We start from the raw sequence: 21,540 nt of genomic DNA, 5'->3' as shown, positions 1-21,540 counted from the left end.
AGATTTTTTCCGGTTGTGTATTTTGAAATTCTAGCGCACTCGAGCTGGTTTCCCCAAAATGACCTACCCCACCTTTAACTTCTCGATAAAAAACCATAAAAGTAGCATTAGCCAAAGGAATGGTCTCTATCATTTTAGTATTTCCATCTTTTCAGCACACCACATGATTTTTTTCCCCTAGTTCCTCAACGTGTTATACATCGTCATACATTTTCTTGCATGCCTTGGTGATAAAAATAATTTGCCTAAATAGTGCATAATTGAGAAAGGAGAGTGTCTTATCCAGTTTTATTAATTAATGACATAATGCCCTGCGGCTCTAGTATTCCCTATGAAGCAGCTGCAACTGTCTGATCTAAGTTCATTATTCATTAAAACCGTATATGGCGCCCACGGCCAACAAAGACATAGAGTATGTACTCAAACCGATTGCTGTCTCTCTGTCACAAAAACACTGCCTCTGTTTACAACATTTTCCACCACAACCATCAAATATCCTCGAACAGTATTCTGCTCTTCCTACCATGACCCTCATTATCCCGGAGGGCATGCAGTCTGTTGGTTTCTGATGGAGAGCACAGAGCGGCGGCTCCTTAAACCAAAAGCTAATTGGACGAGGAACCATGCTGTGGTGTAATTTAATCTACAGAAAAAAACATGAGGGAAAATATTAAAATGTGAATATTAAAACATTTGTTTTTACATTCATACTTTTAGGTTCAACTTTATCACGGGTTTGTTTGCTGTTACTGGGCAAAGTCAGTTCACGGCTAATGAATCACAGTCAGCACTATATTAAGCCTCAGGTGGCATTTCAATTCCATTTTCAGGATTAGTCAACCTGCGTCACTGCCAGACACTCATCAGGCAGTGCAGGTTCGAAAAACCTTCTAATTCTTTCTGTTTTAAGGCAACTTGCAAATAGTGAAAGGTTCTTGACACATTTCATTAGAATTTCACCCTGACATGGCGGGAATTTAACGTTCACTGTAGAATGTGTGATTGTCTGGGACTCAGCTCAGACTGTTCTTTGATGTCACTACGTCAAAACACTCTTTAAATGTTTTACCCTGTCCTCTTTCATCTATGTCCTCTGCTGGGTGCTAGGTTAGGATGACTCCGTATTTCAAACTGCAGTCTTGTTGACTTGTTTTTGAATAATTAAGATGCTGAAATAGAAGGCTTTGCCGAAACTGATTGCCTCCCACAGAGGTTTGTGCAGTGACATAGACCGTGACATGGGCGCTCTTTTTACATTGTAGTATGTTAGAATTAGGGATGACCCTTTTCCATATGAGCTCTAGGGTGTAGAATATCTGATTGTACATAGAATTTCATCCCAATAATTCATAGCTTACTTTGGTATTAATATCAGCATTTTAAAAACAATATTAATGGACATTAATATATAATGGACATGAAAATAGTTAATGGTACGTATACCCTCTTTAGTATGTGTGAAAAAAATAACGATGTATACAAAGTTGTTTCTTTTATTATCTATTATTACCGGTATTGGTTGATAAGCAATTGGTATCGACAAAATCTGGTACCCTACCCTGGCAAATAGCATGTAAAAGAGCCTTCTGCCAGTCTTCAGAAATAGGGCATATCATTTACTTTCTGTTGGTTGAATAGTTGTTTTTATTGTGAATAAATATTGTGGATGCCCTCTGGTCTTTTGATGCTCTTTATTGGCAGACTAATAAGTATTTCTGCCTCCTTTACAATGTATTTTACAATGAATTGATCCATCTTTTGAATATAATATTGTATTTTATTTTGAATGGTAATACCGTAGGTGTACAGTATACTGTGGTTATGTCCATTTCATAGTTTTGTATGTGTCTCTATCAAACATTTAACTGTACCATCATAAAGTGTGAAGTCAGTACGGTGACTCATCAACTCCAGCATCTGTTGCTGTTCCTAGGGCAACATTAACCGATCCTTAGTCTCTATGGCAACTTCCTCTCCCTGGTCATAACCTTCTTCTTTCCTTCCCAAAAGGCACTTCACGTCTCAATCTCTCTACCACTGGGGACGTGAAAAAATCGATTCGAGAAAGGACTAAATTATTCTAGACAGATTAGGATGCGGTCAGTGGCCTTTTTATCACCTAAAAACTTTCAACATGTCTGATTTGCAAAAAAGTTGTGGGTTTTAGATAAGTGTCAGAAAATTCAGAACTATTTTCCATGAAGAAGATTCTAAATTCAACAAAATATTGCAGATTGGTCCAATTTGGGAATAGATGGACTCTCAATCATGCAGATCTCATTCACCTGAGTTAAGAATGTGTTGTATTTAAAAAGAGCAGCATAAACATTTCTGGGAGCTTTTTTCCAGTGTGCAAATCATATGTCTGAAATCAAAATGCATGAAATCAAGCAAATCCTGCACTGCTGGCTTGGAACCACTCTCTTTATGTTTAATGTATGGCTATAACATGATACATATTGTAATACAAGTAACCCAGTGACTCAGGCTCTTGACATACTGTTTGTGGCTTTTACAGTGGCGCCAACAAGGCAAAATCCCAACACTTCCCCCAAAGCCGTCAAAAGGCATTAGCTCACCCTAGTTCAGGGATGGGGCCATACTTTGCATATGTCCCTTCTGGGCTACCATCTAACAGCTTGCTCCCCAATGCAAGGAGACCAAACAACAGAGAAAGCACTATGTGGTAAAAATAGACCACTGATACAGTATATTCATGCCTGCCTGCCCTTTTGAGATTGTCCTGAAAATAGTTTGATGACTCAGATGTGTACTGTGCAGGGAGAAAGAACTACAGAGGTGATGTATTTGTGGTTTTAATTCATTCTGGCCAGCACCTGTGTCTAGCTCTGTTGGAGAGCGAAGGAGAAGGGTTTGTGCTGAAGAGAACAGGTGTTGTTGATGTGGACTGATTTTTTCTGCAGTTAGTTTTGTTGCAATTGTATATATAGATGTATACATTTAGAGTAAAGACAACTCAGGAAAGAGATTAAGCTAAAGCTGTATCCAACTGTGTTAACAGCATAACATGATGTGGACAAAACAATACAATTATCCCCCAGTTAAGTTGCTCTTCTGTTTGTCTAGGAAACACACATTTATTGACACACTATTATAAATCATTTGTTTAGGGCAGTGTGTGGCATCTGGCAAGTCTAAATATAATTTAAAATGTTAGCTCTGTGTTGGTCTCCACCAACTACTGAGAAATGCATGTGCATCTTTACCTGTTACTGTAAATGCTAACGTAGTCTAGCTGTTTACTGGTGATGATCACATCATTTGCAGGAGATTTGGGGAGTCTTTTTCTCTAAAACAACTGCCGCTCGAAACTTTAGGAGAAGTGATTCTAAACCATAACATTAGGTCACATAACCAAAAACTGAGCCAAAAGACACCAAAGCGCTCTTAAATCCTGAGAGGGAAAAGACCTTGGTGAAAATGATCTTTGAATTGACACCCCTTTTACGTGAAACATAGTAAATGGATTACCAATGTCAATGTCATTTATTTCCTATACACAATTCCATATTCATATATATCTTTATATGTGTGTGCGTCTGTGTGTGTAATGCTAGCTTACTTATATACCGTAACCGTACAGTAATTGAAAAGTACCTTCGTGTTTGAACTGTTCAAACGTGCAGATGGTTGTCGTGTGCAGTCAGGAGAACGCACTTTGTACCCTTGGTTTTCTATTTATAGCCTCAAAGGGAGGTGATAAGGTAGACAATCACAATACATACAAAGCATTATGTACTGTATCTTCTTCAGTTGGTAGCTTGCTGGTTCTTTCAATTGTTAAACAGACAAGGGTGGGAATGGAGGATCTACCATCACTGTCCATTGCTGGTACATTCCCATACCCTCAAGTTTTTATCAATAGCTCCACATTTTCTTATTGTCATTTCACCCTCCCTATGGTTTACAAAATGATGCATCTCTGCATTTTTGCTCCTGTATATCTACCTACCTCTGGGCTATTTCAAGAAGGGTTTATACATTATCCTGACCTGTTCCCTGTCAGCATTCTGTTAAACTTTTCCTTTATCACTGCCAAAAGTCTTCCACAACCTCTCCTCTACCTTTATCCGTTGCCTCACTCTCTCCTGTGGTACATAAACAACAGTATTCACTCCCTGCTTCCCTCTTGTTCATCCTTCTGTTTCTCTTTAATACTCTTGAATAGCTTATGTTGTTTAGAACTCAAATGTATTCTGCCTCTAGCATTTTCTTTTCTGTATGTTTACCTCACTATTTGCGACTGTACTGTATACTGTCTGTAACCCTCCAGCGTCTTGATCTTTGTTGTGTTCCACATGCCTTTTTTACTTTTGTACAAGGCTTAAATACCACTTTTGGTGACAAAGACCCACCCCTGGATACTGAAGGTATTATCAAAAGGTCTCATTACGCAGAGAGACCACAGGAGCAGATGCACTCAGAACTCTGTACTGCTCTTTCTCATTTGAACACACACACACACACACACACACACACACACACACACACACACACACACACACACACACACACACACACACACACACACACACACACACACACACACACACACACACACACACACACACACACACACACACACACACACACACACACACACACACACACACACACACACACACACACACACACACACACACACACACACACACACACAAAACACAGTGGAAATGTACTGCTGGCAATACCTTGTACTGTAAGTGACATGCACACAAACATGCACTGACAGCAGAAGACCATCCACAATGCTGCAATATATTTGTATATATGTGATTTTGAAGTGAAAAAAAAACACTAATGCTAGCCTTTTCGTTCTTGTGGAAGGCATTGATCAAAGCTGCTTAATACCCAGGTTCAACACTCAGCTGTTCCTGTGGGGAGCTGAAGGCTTGCTTTTTCATCATGACAGCCTCCAACGGGGCAGAGACATGAAGTATTGAAAGGAAGGACAAGGAAATGAATCCCCTGCATCATACTCATAAAACTAAACAAATTAGCTGAGCTAATCTGAAAATACACACAAAAAGACGAACACACAAAGCACACTGCACATGTGCACAAATGCCAACATGGAGTTACAGTACATATACACTCAACATACAGAAGCAAGCATATACAGGATATCACCATGCACCTACTGACACAGTGCCAATATATCTATTTTCTGTGGCTGTAAAGAGTATTTCCCTTAGCTGAGAAAACTTTTTTCAAATGTAGTTACACTGCTTCAACTTCCTTCTAGCTTTAAACATGAGGTGTGCATGATGCCTATGAACAGCTTCCTTACATTTTCTAATTATGATATACATCAGTTAACACACACAAGTCAAACGGTTCTATGTTTAGCTACTTATCAGCGCAAAAATATTATTATTTCTTATGCAAAAACTTCTTACGAATGAGTCACACTGGAACAAAAGTAAAAAAGCTGAATTATCTCTCAGCTCCTATCAGCATATCCCAAGGCATCCCCAGACCAGATTGGTTTGTCCCAATGGACATGCAATTAAAAACTCTATACTCCGAAGCTCATCCTGACTGTCTGACTTCAGAACATGGTCAAATGTATGCGCAATCCCAATATTAAGGCCATCAAAACTCATGAGTATGCGTAAAAGTTGTTGAGGTAAGTGTCACAGCAGAAGTGGAGCAACCTGCTCTTGCACAGATTGCAAGTTATGGCTCAAAGAAGTCAAAAACATCCTCTGCAAATTGTAGAGATGCCATCCAAACATCAGTAAAATATCCTCTTCGTCCGGCAGTGGCTCAGTCAGTAGGGGCTTGGACTGTGAGCCGTTGACATAACGACATAATTACTCTGTAGCTATGTTAGTTTGACAATAAAGAACCTTGAACCTAGGGTCGCCAGTTCAAGTCCCTGACCAGACCTAAAATATGGAGTGTGGACTTCTACACACTCCATACACTCCAGGAGGTGAACGGCAGGTTCACCTCCTGCCCTGCCATGGGGCCCTTGAGCAAGGCACCGGACACCCCCCTTCCCCCCTCACTCCCATTGCTCCCCGGGCACTGTACAATAGCTGCCCACTGCTCCTAGTACTAGACTCCTGGTACTAGGATGGGTTAAAAGCAGAGAACACATGTCACTGTGTGCTTTGTGCTCTGCATGTGTGACCATTAAAGAGGGGTTCCTCCCTCCCAATTCTAATTCCCTCCAGACTTCTAACGTGCCTTGATATTCTGACCATAGAATGTTTAAACCGGAGCAGTAGCAGAGGGCACCTTTATCAGATTTCAATGCTTAAAATGAATGTGATGGACCTAATGCTAACAATGGCCCGACTGCTCGAGTACTCATCAATATGGCATTATAAGCAACAGTAGCTATTTGCTGAACAGTCTGGGTATTCTGTCAATCATTCTGCAATCTTCCAAGGGATAGGTCTCAATAATGATAAATGAAAGAACCAAATAAAAACAGAAAAATAACTAAAATAGGACTTACCTGAGGTGGAGGAACAGCCAAGGCATCGATCATCACAGAATATGAAAAGTAAAGTAGAGAAAAACAAAAGTTACATTTTGATATATTTAAGTTATACATTTTGTAGTCACACCAGGATAGGAACGTTTGATGCATAACAAGAGAGGGAGGGTTAATAATATACACCAAGAAAGTATTTTTGTTCAACATTCATCATCATCTAGGAGAAGAAACAGGTTGCTAGTGAGGAGAAGAGAGTTACTTGGACATACAAGAGAGAAGAAAGATTGACACCCCACCATTGGATGCAAAGAAAACAGTATGATTACAGTGTTAACACATAGACCTGGGCAAAAAGGAGAAAGAGAAGGTTGTTTTTTTATTTGGTGAAGATTTCTAGAGGTGTTGCTAAGGAGAAAGACTGTGATTGGTTAGTAGTGGCACACCCGTCAACGACAACACTGTTAATTATAAGATCATCCAAGCAGTGTATGATTGGGAGTTTCATTAAAGTCAAGGCAATCCACAGCATCAGTTGATCAACACTTGAACTCATGCGTTAGTCACTCAAAAACAGTCCAATTTGGAGAAGCCAAATAGACACAGCCCAGTTTTAGACAATTGTGTCCATGCAAGAGTCTACTAAACACTCAAACCCTGATTAGTAAAAGACACCCAAGAAATCAATTAGTCCAGAGAAAGCATTACAAATATCTGAAAGAGTCAAGCTGGATGATAAGACCATGCATGGCAATTAACCATTCATTTCATCGTGTCATTTCTTAGTTACTCTACATTAAGTTCTACTTTGTCCAAGGCTGACTACGACCAACCTTCGATGATGGGGACAACTGGAGGGACCACATCTGGTTCTTCCAAAGGATCCGCAAAGCTCGGAATAAAGGGCTTAGCTGTAGGGTTAAGACCAAATCCTGGGGAAGAAGGCGGGAGGACTGGGGATGCTTGTGGAGGGAAATCGTTTGCTCCTGGGAAGGTGGGACTCTTTACAGAGGAGGAGGAAGATGAACGAGACTTATTGGCTTGCTTCTGGGCTGATTTGGCATCTTTGTGCTCTTTGGGTTGGAATTCCTGCGCTGTGGTTTTGGGGGAGCGGAGAGGAGCTGGGCTAGGAGTATCAAAGGACAGCCCTAAGGTTGAAGGAACACCTGGATTGGTCATGTCCCTGAAGGAAAATAGATCGCTGTTGCTGCTTACGTTGGAGTCGTTGACGAGCCATGAATCATCCGAAGGTGAGAGGGGCGGGGCCGAGGCTAGCACCTCACCTTTTGGGATAGGGCCTGGGCTTGGGCTTGGATGGGAGGGGGGGCTGAAAGCAGAAGTGTCTTCATCGGGCATGCCCTGCATACACTCTTGGAGGGAACTGTCAAAGCTCCCGCTGTCAACCATGTCACCATCAGGTGAAAAGGGCATGGTGCTGTTGCCTAAGCTTGCATTTTCAGTATCCATCAGGAGGTCAAATGGATCATCAGGGCGACCAGCAATTGTGAAGGAGCCAGGTGCTGCACTATTGGGGGAGGAGCGCATAGTGAAGGGAACTGCTGTGGCTTTCAGCTCGCTCTTCAGGACCAGTGGGTTGATGGGATCATCTGCTGGGGATAGTTTCTCCTGAGACAGGGGGGAAGGGACCAGTCCTTCTTCTGGGTAGACCTCATTTTTCCAGGGGCTCTGGCTTGTATCCATGTCTCCGAACGAGGACTCCAGTTTGCTCTTAACAGGACTTCCTATATCCATCTTTACCTCCTCTGTGTTTTGAGAGGTTTCCGCAGGCGAAGGGACAAACGGTTCTGCTGTCACTCCCCACTCTTCCGGAAGCTTTTTCCTACTCTTACCCTTCTTCCCCCGGCCTCCACTCTTCCCAAGCTGCTCCTCCCAGCAAGCATCTCCTTTATCCCGCCTTGGGCCAATCCTGCCGTAGAACTCCTCTGTTGATGGATTGTTTTCTCCCTGTGTTTGCACTTCAGGGTTAACCCTGATCTCGGGCTGTTCATAAGATCCCTCATCCTTCTGTCGTCTTTTCTTTTTCCTCTTCTGTTTTCGGTCTGCACCTTCTCCCTCCCTTTCATCGCCTCCAGCATAGGAAGAGCTCTCTCGGTTAGGCCAACTGTCAGTTGGGTCGGCAGGGCCTACTGCGAGATGGCCGGCATGGCGGCTGATCACCGTGGAGACACTGGGGCTGAAAGGGAGGTCTGTCGATGGGCAGCCAGCCTCATCTGGCCAGGACTCGCTTAAGGCACCTTGTTGTGGGTGAAGAGGGAAAGTTTAAAGTTGGGGGAGATGGGTCTGTGCATGTGAATTGATTCCCTTAGTCTATGTTGGACAGAAAATAATTGAGAAACTTCAGATAAAGCATACAAAAACAATATAACAAATGAAAGTCTTGACTCTGAAAGTTGAAACATATTTATGGAATTTTCTTTCTAGAGTTTTAAATAATAGTAATTGTTATAGCTATTTGCTAGATGGTATAAAGGCTGACAAAGATCACAAAGTGGATTAGACAGAGCATAAATGCACCTGCGGGATTCAATCCAAGTCCAGAAGGCTTTTTCCCTTTTTAATAATCTGTCCCGACTTAATCGAACAAGACGTTGTGTGCGTTTTGTTGATCTTGATTTCAACCAAATAAATGTTTAAGATTCCTTCTGTGTCAATGCTGAGTAAGTAAATGCTTGAAGGGATGAAAAAACAGATACACACACAAACAAGATTTTAGAATAAACTGATAAAGAGAACAGGTACTTTTGGGTGGCTGACTCACTGCAACCTTGGGGTATAGTAGAGTGTTTCACTTTAACATTTGGGAAGCAAAGCGCTGTTTCAGACCAACAGAGAGCAAGACTTGGGTGTGTGAATTTGATTTATGTGCAGGCATGTTATAAATAAACAGTGCAACAATGCATATGTACATGGAAAGGGCTACGGACACACAACAGAAAGACTGAATAATGGTCCCAAAGAAAGGAGGTCAATTACAGGCAAGCAAGCTGCAACTAAAACGGCCTGTTTTTGGGACACTTTATAATAAGCTCAGGTACTGTAGACTCGAGGTACGGGGTTCTTCTGCTACTTTGGCCCAGTTTGCCTCTAGTTTCCTGTTATACGCACATATAGAGAAGAGGAGCAAAAGTGGAGCAGCTGTCAGGGCTCATCTAGTACATCTACTCTCTGGATGGCCATATTTCATATTAACAAACCTCTGACGGAAGTCTGCTCTCTTTACTGTACAGTATGTGCAGTAATTGGGAGAGCCAGAAAAAGACGTTGGCGAAATGGATTAGAATGACTTAAACATTGATATTTGCGAATGTATTATGCTCGGAAAATGTAAATGAACAGCCATCATATATGCATATACTGCAGTGTTTCATCGCCCACTGTGCAAACACTTGAACCATATATATATAAGCAGCAGGGCAAATGTAAGGTCCAAGAATGAGTCTTGATTCGCTTGGTCTGTAAAGACTGTCATGATCCAAACCCCCAAAGCTCCAAGGAACTGTCATGAGGTCCTTCTGTTGACAGCCAACCCACTCACTCCACTTACAGCAATACAGTCATCACAGGCTGAAGTGGCCCATCATTACTATAACACATCCCATTCTGCTTTATCCTCCACTCCAAAAATGTTGGATGTAAAAAAGCTTCCTCATGTGTTTCTCATGTGTTTCTTTTTTTTTGTAGAGTGAGATATCAGACAAGAGAAGGTCGTCCATTGTGGCCTTTATTTCTTAGCATTTAGCATGAGGTAGGTGTTGTTGATTGAGGAAAAATGCATATGCTAAAGCCCCTGTCACACTATCCCGAAATTTACACCCGATGGACACACGAATATGGAATTGTGAATTTCGCACGAAGATGGCCCCGAACCACACACAAAGGCAACATTTACATTACATTTAAGACATACAACTGCAACGAAAGTAACACAAACAATTAAGTTAAAGTGTTATGATACTGTACTGATATTTTCCGACTTTGTTCTTTACTTTCTCCGTCTTTATATGTAGAAGATATTACGTTTTCTCCGTCATGTTGTTTCCATAGCAACAACAACTTCCTCGCCTTCAAAATAATATATTATATCCTTTTTAGTTTCACAGAACACAAATTGGGTTATTTACATAATATGTTTACATGATTTTGTTGTGCAATAAAAAAAACAGATGGACACACGATAAAGGAAATGTTCAAATTCGGCTCTGATCGTAGCAACATCGGGCCATTCGTGAGGGCATCTTAAGCCATCTTTGGAATGCCAAAGATTTTGCCACCGCACCCGAAGTTGCTGCCGGAGCCTGAAAAACTCCACCGGCGGTCATACGATGGCTTAAAGAGCCTGTGACACGATTTTCCCCCATCATCCAAACCCATCAATTTGAGTAAATATTGTCCCCTTGAAGACCGTTACTGAACTGATTTTGGATATTTGTACTTTGATAACCATTAATCTGCCCTTCAATGTTGACCATTTCCTGGATCTTCTCGGAGATTCTTCAAGTCCCGCCAAATTATGGGTGACGTCAATGCGGGCACAGCGCTCCAGCTGCACCGTTCAGGATCCCAGCATCTGCATGTAAACGCACGATGGCGCACACAGCAGCAAGCTCAGACAGCGATGACAGTTTAATCTTGAACGTGTCTGAGAGCTCATATGAGGCTGAAGGATCGGTTTATTTTGTATCTGTTAGAAGTTTAGGAATTAGGTGCGTAAATATGGGCGATCATACGGTCATGTAGCCAGTGGTGGACTGGGACTAAAAATCAGCCCGGGACTCTCGACCGGCCCACTTCGGTACAACTAGTAAATTGTCAACGGGGGGAGTGGGGGATGTGCTAGTGACTTATCCGACCGGCCCACTTCGGTACCGGCCCATCGGGATTCGTCCCGATGGCCAGTCCGCCACTGCACCCAGCCCAGCCCACGTAAACTGTCAACGGGGGGAGCCTCGCTGCGGGGAAACGGTGGACCTAGTGTTCCGATCGGAGTGGGAATAATAATAATAATAATAATATTAATAATAATAATCCGTGCATTTTATACAATTCAGTAATGGTATATTTTTTAGGGATTTCTGTTTTTCTGATAAATGAGAGAAAAGTGATGGAGTCCTAAGTTCCTATCACCAAAAGTACACTTTCCGTCTAAACTAAAGCTAAGTTTACAGGACTATAATTCAGTATTTTTTTAGTTAAATAATTGTCTGACTATTTGGTGATGTTGGACAGCCACCTGGTTCATACCTCAGCAAATCTGAAGAGGATAAGAGAGGTCACTCTCAAATTATGGGCTTTTTTGTCACCTATCCAATATTCGGCCTGGTCTAATTTGGCTCTTTTTCAGGGATTGGGGTAGTTCTAAAGAACAACCCAAAAACTTTTTTTTTCCCCAAAATAAAATTTGACAACAATCAATTTCATTAATGGGAGACCCTAAAGATGAGAAAAATCATTGTTGTCATTTGTTCTACCTTGGGTAGGGGTATCTCCAAATCTGAGGGCCCTTCCTGCTAGACTATTATGCTAAGAGGAAAATCTCAGCATTCTCTGTGTTAAAGTATAGATGCACGAGATTTGTTAATACTGACCCTATACTGTAAATGCATCGGTTATCTGTCATAACGTCAACATAAACTACATTTTTTGTCAGTTTTATTTAATAAATTCAAATGAGTTTACAACTATACGTTATACAGATATTAAATGAATTGGTGGTCTGGCTTTAAGACGGTTATGCACATTAGCAGGCTGACTCGGAGTCAGTAAAAAAGCTCAGAGCAACAGATTGTACAATATGACATTATACTTAACTTGCCTTGCTACGAGCCATTATAGTTTTGATAATCTTATTCCCCCATGTTTGTATTTCTTAACACAAGCTTTGTTATTAGTGACCAGCCCTGCAAACTATTTGATTTCACTTTTTATTTCAGAATCTATGGTAAGTCATGAGATTGTTTACCTCAGAAACTGTTCGGAGCCAGATGTCTATTTGAAGATAAAACCAGTTTCCTCACAACCATAAATCTTCAGCTTTCGATTCTTAGATGAGGAGGGGACTATTTGCTTTCTTCAGGTTTTGGTTATTTGCTGTAAGGAAAGTTGTGTGTTTGGCGTTCATAAAATAAAGACAAATCCACTTTGATATTTTTCCCCCTGCTAATATATCTAATAGACTAGTTCTGCAACACACCATGGGGGCTCAGCTGCTGTGAAGCCTTTTGCCAAGTTCTGCTGCCCAAATGGGATGTAAGCATGGCCCTACTAGCCGACACAAGCCACAGATTGGTGACAACTACAACTCCATGCTCTCTAGGATCAGATGCGCATTGAACTGGAGAACAGCCCTACTGGGGCTGGGGGGGGGTTGTGGGCTGGTCAAAGAGAGTAGACCGTGACACACACAGACAGCTTCTCTCTGAAGGATAAGTAGACAGAGATGCACACACGCAAACACAACACATGCAGTACATGACCAGGAGCCATGGCATGATGGGCGACCCTATACGTGTCAGCATCAGATTTGCATTGACCTTGAGCTAGACTAAATCACATTAGAGCTGGGATGTGTGAAGAGGAAGCTATAGCAGAGCAATGGCAGACATCTCCTCTTTATATTGCAACCCTCTGTGGAACAATTGAGTCACATATATGATTTATTTCAATATAAAGTATTATTATTTTTCAGTTGTTCTGCTGCGAGCAGGTGTGACACCTCTTCATTCAAGACATGTCAAGTGCAAACCCTGCTATAGAAGTGGGTTATGTTACAGTATCTTAAATAACAATAAGCAGTGTGACTGTATTATATATGATGCATTTTTTACCTGCTGACAAATCCAGAGGGCTGCGAGGAGGCTGGGGTTCGGGCATCATGGGGCTGTGCCCTTTAGGGACTTCTGAACCCATTGGGGGTGTGGGGTGCTGGGGTTCTGCTATACTTGGAGTCCTCTCTGCTGAGAGGGGTGCAGCCCCCACATTGACCGCCATGCCGCCAGGCTGGGGGAAATCTGTCAATAAAGGGCAAGAAAAAAAAGATACCGTTATGCCAGTGTTCTGGATTCTCTCAGTTCTGATGCTACAACAACAACAACAATTCAATGTATGTATGAAAATAATCTACCCATGTAGCGGTGGCACGGGCGTTATGAAGACAATCGAATATCACACTACTTTGAACCAAATAACTCAATTGAAATGTTCTGAATATATTGTAAGGTTGACCATTGTCTTCAAATCTTCAGTAATGTGGATATAATAATATAAGGTGAAGACAATGGTCTAGTAAGTAACAATTACATAATTTGAAGGTAAAGCAGCTTATAACATCAATAAAAGACAACACAACAAAGTGTCATATCACAAGATGGATAACATAAGCGAAGGGTAGCCAATGAACACCATGTAATAGTACTAGTAGCATATAGTAGGTTATCAAACACCAACAAAGTGGACAAGGATATTCTCTAAAAGGGTTTATTTATCACATCATTATCTAATTAAACTACATTACGGTACACTGACAAAACAAGAGAAAAAAAGAGCAAGAGGGAACAAATGAAAACAAGAGAGAGAGAAAGCCAAAGAGGGCAAGGTAGGAGAAACAGCAGCAGGAGTGACTCAGACAAAACAACACAATCAATCTACACGGCCCCTGGGGATGCTGTGTGTGTGTGTGTGTGTGTGTGTGTGTGTGTGTGTGTGTGTGTGTGTGTGTGTGTGTGTGTGTGTGTGTGTGTGTGTGTGTGTGTGTGTGTGTGTGTGTGTGTGTGTGTGTGTGTGTGTGTGTGTGTGTGTGTGTGTGTGAGACAGAGAGAGCAAGAGCCACAGATATTAGTGTGTTGATCAAGCCTGACCCTGGAGCAGTGATTCCGAGACGACGGGTCTCATTAAGACAACAGTGAGAGCTGGGCATGCAGAGGATGGCATGGGGAAAGGCATAACTCAGCCTCAGAGAAAGTGTGAGTGTGAGAGTGTGAGTGTGTGTGTGTGTGTGTGTGTGTGTGTGTGTGTGTGTGTGTGTGTGTGTGTGTGTGTGTGTGTGTGTGTGTGTGTGTGTGTGTGTGTGTGTGTGTGTGTGTGTGTGTGTGTGTGTGTGTGTGTGTGTGTGTGTGTGTGTGTGTGTGTGTGTGTCACTGTGGAGTACCAGCAGACACCACAGTAGTGACAGCTGCAGCTCTGCATTCAGCTAACAAGCTTTGCTTCACCACAATCCATTTATCAGAGCGGATTGCGGGACCACAGATTTAAGTACACTTGTCGGACTGGAGTGACACTTTTAATGAGTTAAAAATGAATTTGGGATGTGGAATAATACGATTGTTGCAATAATCCTCTATGATTGAAGGTCAAACTGCATATCTAAAAAAAAATGTAAGAATCGTAAAGATTATATTTACAAATCTCACATGGACATATATTAAAACCCTGTTGAAAATACAGGCAAGAGTGCTTTGCTACCATGTTGTAGAAGATAAACAAAATCACCATGCGTTTATAGTCATTGTTAATTTGATATGACCTTTAACAAAATAACAAATTTAAAGGAGGACATGCATGCAGTGATGCACAATATCATTATAAACAGCTGCAAAAAAAGGTCAAGCTGCTAGAATAACTTCACTGTTTTTTTTCACAATAGTTACAGTTGACTTTTAGGAAATACAGATGCCTAATACTGGTAAATCAAGATTCTTTCCCTCCAAAACAAAAAAAACATAGAGGTGGTCTATGTATGCACTTGACCTTTTATATTAACAGCGGCATTTTACATTTCAGTTATGTCAATATCACTGCCATTAATCCTGGCTAGCTACCAGTTCCTAAAATAAAACAACAAATCCAGCCATGTAGTTATGCCATTTGCAATTCCACTGATTATTACACATTAGGAAACATGGCAACAAAAATAAAATAAAATTGCAGGCTAGCAGATATAGATTTATTGAATGAAAGCTTACATTTATCATATATAAGGCTATGCAATTTGAAATATAAATGTGTGACTTGCAAGTTGGAGTTCTTTGGTGTTGAGTTTAAATGCTATTAGTAGGAATGAGTGCAGGAAAGAAAAAACACCATAGTCCAATAAATCTGACCTCCAATAATAGCATTATAATGGCAACATGTGTTTGAACAGAAGCACCACGGTGGGATGATGGTGTTAAACTCTCTTTCTTGAAAGGCACTTGTTTGACAACAATATATTTGCATTGCCAGCCAAGATGAAAGCAGATGTGTTACACCACTGTTACTACCACTCAGCATTTTAATTGAAGCCAATTTGTTCGTGTGAAGATGATTAGTGTACGACTATTGGCTTCTCAAAATATCTGGCTTCTTAAGGACCTGTCATCAAAGTTCATTATGAATGAAGTTATGTTTGCAGTATTTGTATTGCTGGTGTTATAACATAAATAGTATGCACTGTTGCTTTTTGGCAGTATACCTGAAAAAGCTTCAATACTGCCAGCATCCATCATTTTGGCAGGGCTGGTCTGAGAGCCCAGAGGACCTGAAAAACCTGCCATGGAGGCTGGCAAAAGGGAGAAAAAGAGTAACAGATTATAGGAAATGGAAGGGAAGGAGGAAAAGAAAAAGTGGGGAGATAGCAGTAGTTGAGGAAAGAAATAGGAAAGAGGTATGAATTGATGAAGTAGTCAAAGGAATATCAAAAGAGAAAGAACACCAACAAGGAGTTCTAGGGGGCATTCACAATTTGGATATGGTGGCTCGAAGGTAGACAAGAAGAAAGAAGCCAAAAGAGAAAAGGCATTGAAAACGTACTAAAGTGTTCCGAGCACGGTACTGCATATAGCAATGCCTCTTACCTCCAAAAATAACTATATGATTCTGTGCTAGTATTTATATTGGGAACTTCTACAAACCAGAGAAAATTCCAAATTTCCATTTGAAATCTAGATTAGCAAACTTTGGAAAAAAACGCTTTTTAAATCCCAGCCCCTCCCTTCAGAACTCTCTCACCAAGAACAAATGAATGTTTACAGCCTGCCTACTGCTACAGGACAAGTTAACAAGAGAGCGTTGGGAAGAGGAGCAAAGCAGATCGTTGTCACTGATACCTTTATCCAAATACCTCAAGGCTGATTCATAAGTAAGAAAACACCTTCCATTATCAAATGTACCTTAAATAACGCATACGGCTATTGTTAGTTCTGTCCTCTGAAAAGGTGATGTTTTCAGGTTGATATAGTTTGTAGAAAGGGCCGAGGGAGCAATCATTTACATTTGGAGTGAAACTAAATGAAGGGGTGGATACACAAAGTATGCTTTCATTAACATCTGTGCAGCATTTATTTGGTTAAAATGTACTTGAATGCCTTCTCAGTTCAGAACAACAACACTTAAACAACTGTTGCCGTGTTGTTTAAATGCCTTTAACTATATATTCAACAGATCTTTATAGCTTCCATGTTTCCATATTATGACTTCAAGCTAGTTTGCTTCACTATTTGGAAGCACAAGTGTTTTCAGAATTCCATTTTTATTTTTTTCATTTAAAGTGTCATGCTAGACTTGTACCTGACAAGAAGTCTGTAGCCAAGGCCTGCTGCTGGTCCAGTGAGTGTGAGCGCACCTCTCCCTGGGGCTCTGGGCGCAGCAATGAGATCTGTTCCCCGGCGGACAGCTTACAACCTGCAGTGACAACATGGATCATCAGACATTAGATCCTCCTCCTCTCTGATGACGCACTACTGTACAAGTAGTACTGTAAGTTAATGACACAAGGCGTTTGAACTCTGCTGAATACAAATCCCCATACATACACTCACACATAACTCAACGTAAACACTTCCATATAGCGGCTTCCTCACCTGCCAAATGTCATCCCAAAAGCAGAAATCCTAGTCCCATACAACTCTACATTCAGTGGTGGTTTCTATGTGCTGCTCAGCGCTTCTGTCTCTGTCTGTCTCCACTGCATCCTCAGCTGGCTCTGAGCTACTAACATTGTGAATCCCCATTCACACACAAACACACACACACAAACACAGCCGCCATACAAAGAGACACACAGACAAGCGCACACAAAAATAAAAATGCGATCACAGTCGGGTCGTCAGGGTTCGGTGTGACGTTTCACTGTCTGTCTGATTCAGGTCCCAGGCCCTGCCAGAAAGCCCCTCCCCCCTCGCACTCCATGACTTTTCCCTGCCCACGGCGCCTCTCTCCAGTCACCCACTCTTATCCCAGTCTATAAAAAGGGATGCTAACATGACCACAGAGGCCAGAACAATGACTAGGAAATGTAATGTTGCTGTTTAGGAGGTTAAGGTAAAAGTGGAATGAGAAGAGAGGGATGGAGGGTCAGGTGGAGGGTCAGGGAGGTGAAGGAAGGGTTGAATGGACGGCAAGGAAAGGAAAAGGATTTATGGAATCAGTAAGTGGAAAAAAGCAAATAATGGAGTATTGAAAGGAAGGATATTGGAAGGAGGAAGAGAGTGAGGGGAGGAGAAGAGGGAGGCACCAGTGGCAATCCTCTCCCAGCAGCATTCACAGGGGGTGACAGTAAGGCAAACCGACAGGATGCCACCCACAGTCAGAAACGCTCCCATATATCAGTCACAAACAGGGGTGCTAGGGATTTTCTCGACAGGGTGGAGGGAACACTCCGTCGGCAAGGTCACTGATTGATTGCAAAAACACTACCAACGCAGCACTTATCCTTACGGTCTCACATTTGGTTATTTCTGGCTGTCTTTGTGTCTCATTCTTTCACCCAAACACACATTTGAGGGAATATTAGGAGACATGCAAGGTCACAGTAAACTTCACACATTGCTTGGGTGGCTAAATCGAGTGCTTCTAAGTGAACCAAGTATCTTCTGCCCCTTTTAGTTAAATCACTGAAGCAAAACAAGTTGCAGGAAAACAGGAGGATGTTCCCTGTGCTGCTGTCCAAGGTGCTACAATCTGATTACGCAGATTTGAAAGGGCAGTTTGGGGTACTGGTATGAAAACCTCTAATATATCTTCCTATTTACATGTTCACCCCTTACATAGACAGTCTGGTTGACTAGGATTATTGTATTGGGGGAGGGAGCTTACATAAATGCATGACCTCAAAGCTGGTAGCTGTCTGGAATGAACCCATCACTCAAATAAAACATCTCTCGGGCAAAATTACTGAACATATTATCAGACCAAGTCGAATAGACTAGACAGTCAAAGTAGATGTCTACTTTGGTGATGTTTAAAAGGATGTCATCATCATTTTAGATGATTCCTAACAGTAATGAAGTTAGCAGTGCCTTTAGACAGATACGCTGTCCGGCATAAATACAGCCAAACATATTATATAGGAAAGACAAGAGTAAATGTCTTCAGATATATTTTGGTGGCAAGGCAAAAGTTCCTTAGTTAGGTAGACTTGGAGGAATTTGGACTCGAGATTAAGAACATTTCTTAAATCCTGGCTACAAGCCGGCTGGCCTCTTCTGTCTCTTTTCCCTTTCGACTTTTATATATTCCAATTTAACCTTTTCCCAATTCTTAGTAATACATTTGGCGTGTACAATATTTCCCTTCAAGTGAAGAAAGTTTTCATCCATCAGAATTGTTGTTGTCTTTAAACTGAATCTTGTCCTCTCCATCTGCATCGAACCAGACATAAAATGACCCAGTAGGCTAAAAACGGTCATAAAACTGTCTAATTTAGTTTTTGTCTGCAGAGAAACAATGACATTTGTGAAACTTGGGGCTTAAGCCTTTTTTCGGCTCAGTCAATGCTATTGTACCTAGGGCTTTCTAGTTCAGACACATTGTAGGGGGTTCAGTTGAATCCACAAGAGAGCATTTCATGCTGAGTTATTCTCTGCACACTGCACTGTGGGTAATGTACCAGGGGTGCTCAGCTTGATAGATTGAGGAAAACCAACTGTGATGCACTAACTGTGTGTATGTATGTCTGTTTTTTTTTGGAACATGTTCCGTGTATTGTTCCTACTAGGGGAGTCAAAGCCCGACATGAGGTTCATTACAGTGGCATCACTCTATGTGACATTAAATAATAGGCTCCTTACAGACCAGCAAAGATCATCACTACTGGGCTTCTATGGTAACTCGGAACTATGACAGGAAGTCTGGCAGTTTAACATTGTAATGTAATGTACAGTTTATTTGCAGTACATCCATCCTTTCAAATGTAAACAACTATTTTCTCAGAACTTCAGATACCATCAAATCAACAGTTAGTGCTACATTATGTCATAAATACACACACTTTAATAAATAAGTGTGTGATTTAAAACTTAAATCTTAAACTTCAGCATTTGTTTTTTAAGAAAGAAGTCGGATGAATGTTTAACAAGTGGTATTGCTACTACAGCAGAGTTGTAGAGTGTATTTGTATAAAGCTGTGCTAATGAAAATATATTTAAAAAATGCATCATCCAACTGTGAGATTGCTGTGATTACGCTTTTGTTTGGTTTGCATTTTAACACAAACATGGAGTTGGAAGTCTCACTGATAGCAAAGTAAAGAGACTTTATGCAATTAATTAAAATAAAACATTGCTCATGCTACATCTCTAAAGGTAAAGGACTGACCCTAGCCAACTTATTTAAGTGGAAACATTTGCCTCTAATAGCACAAAATACAATTTCGGGATTTAGTTTTCAGTGTGGACAACATGTCTAAATTATGTAAGAGCTGCTTTTGCTGCTCGGGGTGCTGACCTCAGAATGAGGGCGGAATATGGCGAGACAGACTGGAGGAGCTATCAGTTTGACGGATTAACTTTAGTGTCACAGAGGCATCTGCGGACACACACACACCCACACACTACTCTGATGTAGCTGCACTAATATGGACGAACAAAAGCACACAGCAACACACTGATGTTCAGAGAAAAGTCCAGACACAACATGATAGCAGTCAGACAGACAGAAAAAAGCCTGACCCCATGCTTGGTGAACACACACACACACACACACACACACACACACACACACACACACACACACACACACACACACACACACACACACACACACACACACACACACACACACACACACACACACACACACACACACACACACACACACACACACACACACACACACACACACACACACACACACACACACACACACACACACACACACACACACACACACACACACTTGTGCTGTGATTGTAATTATTCACTTCATTATTCATATTTTAAAGTTTGCCATCTGAAATACAGCTCTTCCATCAACAATGGAGACTAGATTTACACTACAATCTCCCCTTATTAGGTACAGTATATTATTATCCCCTTACCTTCTCTTCCCACTCAGCTATATATAACCAGTCCCCAGGTGTTTGAAAATGCCTATCTTCTCTCAACTGCTGCTGCATAAACCTCTATAAAACAATCTGACAAAACCCAGAAATGACCTTGCTGCATCTTTCATTATATAGATTATTCAGAAAAAAGGCCTATTGCTTCATCTGCTACTAAAGAACGCAAAATTCCTCCTGATTCCCTTCTGACTTCCTGTCTCACGCTTGTCTTACATAACTCCTTACTCTTTTTTCTTACATGAAACAACTTCTAAACAGTAGCAGTTTGTTAGCGTACAGTTACTTGGTGCGAAACACTAGATGAAGTTTGTTCATACAAATAACAGTTTGAGGTTAGATGTACAAAAGTAAAGGGCCAGAAATATACTAGAAAAAGGCTTTCATATTGGTCAGAAATGTGGCAGTGGGCAATGTAAAACATGGAAATCAACAAGCGTGGAGAGAACACTAACTGGAGCAGAACATGGCGCAGATAACCATGTTCTCTCCAGCCCAGATGTCAAGCAATCATCTGATCTCTGCAGAATCTGTCACAGTATCAAAGGAGCGACTGTGATCTTCAGACGGCTAGAGGGACCCTGTGCCAGGCCTGGGCCAAGACAATGGGCCTGTTAGGTCAATACGCACGCACGCACGCATAAATCCCCCTTTCTCCATATTGTTTTTATTTTCCAGCAGTATAGTACATCTCCAATCGAGGTAGCATCACATAATAATCAAACTAAAACAAGCCCTCACT

At 41.4% G+C, this 21,540-nt stretch overlaps 1 protein-coding gene across 12 annotated transcripts in view; it reads right to left on the bottom strand.

Annotated features, from left to right (window-relative positions):
• The window catches only part of LOC307026509 (uncharacterized protein), a 91,070-nt gene that overhangs the window by 35,698 nt on the left and 33,832 nt on the right, over positions 1-21,540 (bottom strand). For 8 of the 12 annotated variants that reach the window (XM_079661951.1, XM_079661945.1, XM_079661955.1 and 5 more), the window contains 4 exons: positions 17,030-17,143; positions 15,936-16,022; positions 13,315-13,497; positions 7,303-8,724 (listed from right to left, as the gene is read on the bottom strand). In XM_079661951.1, the coding sequence (XP_079518077.1) occupies positions 7,303-8,724; positions 13,315-13,497; positions 15,936-16,022; positions 17,030-17,143 (1,806 nt within the window). Of the gene's footprint in view, positions 1-7,302; positions 8,725-13,314; positions 13,498-15,935; positions 16,023-17,029; positions 17,144-17,322; positions 17,447-21,540 lie in introns of those variants that run through there. The other 4 variants (XM_079661946.1, XM_079661947.1, XM_079661949.1 and 1 more) reach the window with 4 other exon arrangements.

The sequence above is a fragment of the Notothenia rossii genome (genome assembly GCF_949606895.1).
Source record: "Notothenia rossii genome assembly, chromosome: 12".
In the NCBI taxonomy this organism is placed as follows: domain Eukaryota; kingdom Metazoa; phylum Chordata; class Actinopteri; order Perciformes; family Nototheniidae; genus Notothenia; species Notothenia rossii.
The sequence above is the reverse complement of the archived record's forward strand: the minus strand, read 5'-3'. Positions and strand labels throughout refer to the sequence as shown.